At 36.7% G+C, this 8,382-nt stretch overlaps 1 protein-coding gene across 1 annotated transcript; it reads left to right on the forward strand.

The window, feature by feature from the left end:
• The first annotated feature begins 235 nt into the window (after positions 1-235).
• LOC107841674 lies at positions 236-900 on the forward strand. Its single transcript, XM_047396191.1, has 2 exons — positions 236-414; positions 498-900. The coding sequence occupies exons 1-2, from the start codon at positions 236-238 to the stop codon at positions 898-900; spliced, it is 582 nt and encodes a 193-aa protein (XP_047252147.1).
• Positions 901-8,382: the final 7,482 nt, after the last annotated feature.

Here is an 8,382-nt window from a genome sequence, read left to right on the forward strand (position 1 = left end):
TTGGTATATTTAAGATTGTATTGTAGTAGGTCGCTTTGTTACCAAGATTTGCTCAGAGTTGTATGTAATACAAAACCTATAAAAGCCAATACAGAGAATCAATAAAAATTATCGTTCACTACCAGCTCTTCTCTCCATCTTTATGGTATCAAGAGCTCTATATCTTTAACAAGCTTGATCCTTTTGTTTTTCCTTTTTTTTCTATTTTTCCCCAGCCCAAACACCTCACACCTAAATGGACCCAAATACAAGCATCGTCAATGCCGACAACATCTCCAACTCAAAGATTGTTGTCCAGTTCAATCCGGTTACTCAACTCCCCATCAAACTTGTTGTTAGCCATAACATTTCATTGTGGAAGGCACAGGTGTCCGTGATTATGCGTGGACACAACCTCTTTGGTCATCTTGATGGGTCGATAACAATCCCCTCCAGAACTATATCTGAAAACAACCTAGAAGTACACAATCCTAATTATGTTTCCTAGTTTCAATAAGATCAGCTTATAAAAATGCTATCTTGGCAACTGTGGATGCGACCATTGGCAGTACAGTCGCTTCTGCCACAAATGCAAAAGTCGCTTGGGACTCCTTGCATACTGCTTATGCAAATAAGTCTCAAACTCGTATCTTTAGTCTTAGAGACCGTCTAGCCCGCGTTTCCAAAGACTCTCGCTCTGTTGCAGACTATCTCCATCAAGTTCGACCTATTTGTGATGAACTTGCCACTGCTGGATCCCCCGTATCCAATGAAGAATTGATTGTCAAGATTCTCACAGGCCTTGGATCTGAATTTCGAGCACTTTTAGCCGCTATCTGTGCTCGAGATTTAATAATCCCCCATGAAGAACGTCTTCATATGAAAAGTTTCTTCATCATGAGTGTCACACCCCTTTTTTAACCAAAAAGAATATGATTTAAGTTTGAAAGGATTTTTATTATTAAAGTGAAAAAATAAAAATTTATTTCGAAAAGGACTTTTAATAATAAAAAATCAGAGTCGCCACTTGGCATAAATCTGGTGTGCCAAGTCACCTTTGAAAAATCCTTTTCAAAATGATTTGACTCTTTAAATTGGTTTGCAAATAGAGATTTTGGCTAAGAAATTCTATTGACCGAGGGAAAGGTGTTAGGTACCCCTTGATCCCATGGTTTGACCATGATCGATTGGTGGAGTATATCGGCTAATTTGATACTATGAATGTATAAATCACACAAAAACAATCAAACAAACAACAAACAAAATGAATCCCAAAAATATAATGGCTGGTCTAATTATACAGTCCCAAAATAAAAAATGCAAAAATTTAAACCTACGCTAACCTACGCTAATCCTAAACTACGCTCCAATGCTTTATCCGATGCCTCGAGCCTTCGTCACGGACGTCCTCCGAGTACAAAACACTTCGGGGCATTCCCCGATGAATAAGTACAATATAAACTCGAGGCATTCCCCGGCGAATGAATACATCTTCAAATCTTGTGCGATAAAGTAGAAAGAACTATTCACATGCACATTCAAACATTCAACAAAACACGTTCCTAAAATTTGCCTACCCAAATTAGCATTTGCCTACCCATTTAACGATCTAAAACAGTCATACTATCGATTTCACAAACTTGATATTTATTTTGAATTAAACAAAACAACAATAAACCAACATTAATCTAAATTCACCCTTTTATCAATTTTTTAATTCCGCCCCAAATTCACACTTTTCAAAATCTGAAACCAACATTAACCAACACACAACAAAGATTCAAACATACCAAACACACAAATCATTTGCAATTACGTAAATTAAAGGGATAGAAGATAGAATTGGACCTTCCAGATGCTTTCAATTGACTTAAAAAGAGAATAAAAGTTGTCTTGGATCCTTGAAGAATACCACAACTCAACTACAAGCCAACTCCGATAAGAAAATCTCCAAAATTTGACTCGAAATGCAGAAACCATAAAGAACAGTGAACCCAACACCTAAATTTACAAGAGAACCCTAGAAACTATGTGCCCAGAATTTTGATGAACTCTGGAAGCAGCTACAACTGATGGAGAAAGGCAGATTCCGGTGAAGTTTAGTATTTTTCTACCAGATTTACCTAGAAACCATGGGAAAATGGAGAAATTTTGGGATTTTGGGACTGGATTGGCCGAATCGATGAACTAGAGTCGATTCCGGTGAAAGTTTTGCCAGAAATAGCTCAAAAAGGACCGAATTTCTCACCAATTTTCTATTTCACTCATTCCCTTCCCCATTTCAATCCATTTTTATTATTTTCTCCATTTTTTTGCTTCATCCAGTCTGTTCTCCCTTCACGACCTCTCACTCTTGATCTCTCTTTACTCTGTGTGTGTCCTCTATAGGAGGAGGATGATGGCTTCTCCTTTTTTTGCATTTTTTTCTATGTGTGTCTATGTCCCTATGTGTTTGTATTCTCTCCACCAGAAAAGGAATTTGAGTTAGCTTCCCCAGAAAAGGAATTTCAGTTAGCTTCCCCCCTTTAGAATTGTGTAGGTCCCTGTATGTATATGCGTGTCATTGTGTTATTGTTACTATATGGGCCCTTTTCTATTTTTGGGTGTGAGAATTGTATGTGATGGATATTGAGAATACGTGAGGGTGTGGATAAATGTGTTTTGTTGTGTGGGAAAATCTTGTATAGCATGTGTGAACCTATTTTTTTTTGTGTGTGAATTATGTGTGGGGCCCATAAGGGAGTGCATAAGGAGGGTGCGAGGAATGTGTTAGTATTATGTGGCATGGTGAGGTTTCAAAAGTATCATGAATTTGGTTATTTTTTCCCTTTTGGAGAAAAATTATCAACTAAAAAGAAAGGTGTAGGGGAAGGTGAATTAAATGAGTAAAATATTTTTAAGGAGGGACAAAATTGTGTGTCTACATCATGCCCCCTTTGGATGTAAACAAAAAGTATTTTTATACAAAGAAGTATACAACGAGACAAAAGTTTGTCTCGATCATTATTCAAAAGGAAGAAAAATAAAGACAGACACAATCGAGTCTTTATTTGGGCATTCTACCTATCCCAAGTTATGTAGGGATCAAGTCCCGTGTAGTTCAAGGATTGAGAAGGAAGGATTGTGCCAAGTTGTAGAGTCAAGTGAGGCATCATCGAGGTTTCGGTCCACGGCTCTATCATTACATCGAAAATGAAAATTACAAGTTAAAAAGATAAATGAAATTACAAAAGTCCTATCTATGCAGCTTCTTTTAGACTCCTGACATGAGTTTCTGATGTTTTCAAAATTGACAAAAGATATGATCTTCTCTGGGTATAAACTTGAGAATATATTCTGTCTCTATACAAAATTTGATGTTGGAGATGAACTCACAAATTGACCATGTTCTTTCGGTTGTCCTTCTGAACCTTGATCTTGAATTTGGAAATCTTCACCCTGTTCTTCAGAGGGGCTCCGACTTACAAGTTCTTTGCCTTATTACCGGAATTTCAATTTCATCACCCTGTTCTCCAGGCGGGCTCCTGACTTTCTATTTTTTAATCTTTTGATTTTTAATTTCATTTCCCTATTCTTTGGGCGTACTCTCGACTTGTAATTTCCTCACTTTATTGCCTTTCAGTTGCTTCACTTTGTTGCTTAACTTTCAACCTCTTAACCTTGTTACTTGACTTTCTATTTATTTACCCTATTCTTGAAGTGGGCTCCTAACTTGCAACTTCATCACCGTGTTCTTCAGGTGGGCTCCTGACTTGCTATTTCATCACCCTATTTTTCAGGTAGGCTCCTGACTTGCTATTTCATCACCCTGTTCTTCAGACAGGCTCTTGACTTGCCATTTCATCACCTTATTTTTCAGTTGGGCTCCTGACTTTCAATTTCATCACCTTGTTCTTCAGGCGGGCTCCTGAGTTTCTATTTTCCTCACTCTGTTCTCCGAACAAGCTCTCGACTTTCAATTTCATCATTCTACTCTTTGGGTGGGCTTTCGAGTTGCAATTTCTTCACTTTGTTCTCTAAGAAAGATCTCAACTTTAAATTTCATCACCCTATTCTTCGGGAGGGCTCTCGAGTTACAATTTCTTCACTCTGCTCTCCGGGAGAGCTCCCGTCTTTCAATTTCATCACCCTATTCTTCAGGCGAGCTACCGATTTTTAATTTCATCACCCTATTCTTTGTGCGGGCTCCCGACTTACCATTTCATTACCCTATTCTTTAGGTGGGCTCCTGACTTGTCATTTCATCACTCTATTCTTTATGTGGGCTCCTGACTTGCCATTTCATCACCCTGTTCTTCAGGCGGGCTCCTGACTTTCAATTTCATTACCCTGTTCTTTAGGAAGGCTCCTGACTTACCATTTCATCACCCTGTTCTCCAGGAGGAATCCTGCCTTTTAATTTTTATTACCCTATTCTCCACGTGGGCTCCTGAATTTCAATTTTCATGACCCTGTTCTCCAGGCGGGCTCCTGTAATCAAAATCAAAACTAGAACAAAAATTATCCCACATAAAGATTTTGATAAAGAAAGGTTTCAATTTCCAAAAAAATAAAGTTTCATTTTGCTGGGAGGGTCCTAAAGTGAAGTTCATAATAACAGGAATTAAATATTAAAGTGAAGTTCATAATAACAGGAATTAAATATTCTTTTTGCCCCAGTTTATCATCAAAAGCTTTTGTGGGTGTCAAACCCAATCGTAACTACTTGCAATAGTGCGTAATGCAAAGATGGATCAAGATTCTGATCAACAAATGCCTTTTTTAAGGATAAAATTGAATGACTGAGACCAACAAGTGTCTCACTTAAGAGTGAAAGTGAAAGGTCATTATTAAAAGTGCATCTTTCAGAATTAACAGTCCAAATTAGGAAGTACACCTCCTAGTTATGAGACATGAAAGACACAAATTAAAGAATGTATCTTTTAGGGGTACAAGATGATAAGTTTTACCACAATTAGCATTACTAAACCTGTACAACAACACTGCTTTGGTATTTGCAGAAACGAGGAATTGTACCTCTGGATATTTGTGCTTTGAAACCTTTGATCAGAAGGTAGCAACTGTTCCTGTTTCATACAAAGAAAACTTAAGAGTTTAAAACAGGGTGGTTGGCTTGTAGCTTTGGCTTTTGCGGCAATCTCTCTTTCCCCTATCACATTTAACCTTGCTTTCAATCATTAGCATATGTTATTGACTTTCTACATCATTGACCTAAACTCAGATTATTGAGAGTGACTCTGAAACAAACACGGTATCTCTGCTTTGCCACGCTCCTGAGATAAACCCTTTTAACCTTGGTATTTCCATGAGTTTTCAGACTTTTCTATTGACAAAACTTTCTACATGCCTTATTTTGGCTAACAATCATGTCTCTTTTATGTGCTGACCTTTTGTCTTGCTTTGTGCAATAAAAGAAGTTGGTAGCCAATTTTGAAATCTTTTCTTACTTGTTTTGACATGGACTTGACTTAAAGACAATAGAAAAAATGACAATGATTTTTTATTTGGATAACTGACTCAAGAAAATAAAATAAAAATAAAGAGAATAAACAAAAGACAATGATTGCCCCCATTTGAAATAAAGAAATAAAAAATTTGTCTAAAAATGACAGTCAACTCTAATGATTATGCCATGCATTTTGCATTAAGCTGCCTGATTTTTTCCATCCAAATTTCTACCAATTGTTCTTGAGTTAATGGCCCTAAAACTTACATCCTAGGGCCAATTACATTTGGAGACCTCATTCGGCTAGTGGCGCCTTGAAGGGTTTTCACCAACAAGTCTCTCTTATTTTATTTTTCTCAGCGCACCATTGCTTTATGGTGTCCGAGAGGGTTTTTCACAAATGAGACTCTGTTATTTTCATTTCTCTCAACTCACAGTCATCTTACTGTTCTCGTGAGGGTTTTCACCAATAGGACTCTCATTTTTATCTCTCCTAACTTACCATTGCCTGTGAGGGTTTTCACCAATAAGACTCTCATTTTTATTTCTATCCTGATTCCTTATGCTGAGGAAGACGAGTAGTTTTTAAAATGTGTCATCATATCCATTGCATGCTTAGCCTTAACATTCTCAAAGATTGATCTGAAGGTCTTTCTTTGGTTGTAACTTGTCTTTTGGATAAGGTTAGAAAGAAATAATGATATGATGCCCAAATGACATTTAAAGTGGGGTAGAACTTACAACTTTAGGACTCGACTCCAATAATGAGGATTAACTCATGCCCCAGTTTCTTTTGACTGGGCAATTCTAAATTGTTTATTTGGTTGGATTGAGCCCAGAGTAGGGAAGCCTACATATCTCACCCCCAAGAGTAGAGAATCAGGTCACGCGTAGTTCTGACAACTTGTTTTGCTTGATTCTAATTTTTTTTATTTTTTTTTTACTCTTTGTCTCTTAGGGACCCTTTCCGACTCTATTTTTCTTAACACTCTTCTCTTTTCTTTCTTTTTGGACATATTTTTTCTTTTTTCTTCTTTTTTCCTTTTAAAATCTTTTTGACTCTATTGTTTTGCTCGTCACTTTTCTTTTGAGCTTTGCTGACTCTATCTTGATTCCAAGAGTAAAGCTCAAATGGGGTAAACAAAGGATGACATAATGTTTAGATAGTAGAATAAAATACCTTTGTCATACCAATCCTTGAAAATACAAGTACAAAACATGCAATATAAAAGGTGGAGATGAAGATCATGTGACATTTTTTACGGCACTAACTTTAACTGAGTCTGTGTGTCACTACTTGTTTTGCACTTGTCCAACATACAACTCCACCTTCATTGTACATCCCTCGCATCGAATAACTCATGCTTTTGTGGAGATGGTTTTCTTTCTGTTCCTCTTGATATAAGATCATACATCCACTGTTTGACCTAATTGAGACATTCCTTTCAATTGATGACCAAGTTATTCTTGTGATTATCAAAATAATTGCCCTAATTTTCAAAGAAGGCTTCAACTTGTCACCAAATGTCTCAGCACTCTACCTATTTTCTCAGGTGCTCTCTTTTTCTAACTTTAACCCTCTGATTCAAAGTTTCATGATTAAACTGAATTTTAAGATCTGATTGAAAATTCTGCAAGCATGTCATATCACTAAAATCAACATAAATTGTATTGTGTAAAGAAAACAAACAAACAACACATATTTAAAACATACAGGGAAAGGGACACTTTATTTAGTTGAAATAAAAGATAAAAGAGTTTATACATGAATGATAGAGAAAAAAATAAGATAGATTCCAAACTACAACCCTGAGATAATTTGACAAACAAAAAGGAAAACAACACAAACTACCAACAATCCTTCCTGGTAAGGAGATGAGTGATTTCCCAATTGCTGAGCTTGGCATCTTAGACCTTGAGTTGCATATCATCATGACTAGGGCTTTCACTGCTGTCAATGTTCTGCACCACAATAAATTTATCTTGAATCATACTTTTTATTTCTCTTTTCAAAGTATGACAATCTTCAATACTATGACCCTAAACATTAGAATGATATGCATATTATACATGAAGATAAAAATTTCTTGAAATCGGATCAGAAGTATACTCAAGGAGAGGAGTGATCATGCCTCTTTGTAGTAATCTCTGAAACAAACTAGCATATGATTCTCCAATTGGCATGAAACTATCCATAGGCTTCTGCCTATTTTCATTGTTTGACCTGGATCGAACATCGGGCCTAGGAGGGCTTTGATATGTTTGTGGAGTTGGGGGGTACTCTAAGGCATTGGTGCGCGCAATTGTGTATAACAAGGGAGTTGAACATATTGTTGTGCACAATAAACTAGATATGGAGGTGGAGAAATAGAGTATAATAGATTTTGGGAGGGATTACAAAGAGCTTGGGTGTCGCGACCCGAGTCGAGGCCTTGGTCGTAATGAGCGCTTCGGACCAAGAAGACTCAGACGCCCTTCTCTATCTGGTAGTCATGCACAAACTCGTACAATAAAAGAAATGTGGAAATGTAATTTAATACAGAATCATGGTCAAACTCTGAATTCAGATTTAACAATGAAGAATTAAAATCCAACAATACTAGATAACATCTAACCAATCTACAAAATCTCTATTACATGCTAAAATGATCACTATCTGAATCTGGTACAAGGCCCCCAATGGACACAAAACCAATAAATAACAAAGTCTAAAATGAATAGGCCTTCTGAATAAAGAAGGCTCACCACTGCGTAGTCCACTTCTATCTGAAAATTCTACTGCTTAGCCAAACCTCTAGACTGAGCCTTAGGACCTGAGAGGTAGGGGTCAATACAATTGTACTGGTACACAGAGCAAATCTAAAATAATAATTTTTATTCAACGTATATGAGATCAATTTAAAATAGTTCATAAATATATCATATGGTAAGAATCACATGGGCATATTTGAAAGGCT

This window comes from Capsicum annuum, chromosome 9, assembly GCF_002878395.1.
Source record: "Capsicum annuum cultivar UCD-10X-F1 chromosome 9, UCD10Xv1.1, whole genome shotgun sequence".
NCBI classification, from domain to species: domain Eukaryota; kingdom Viridiplantae; phylum Streptophyta; class Magnoliopsida; order Solanales; family Solanaceae; genus Capsicum; species Capsicum annuum.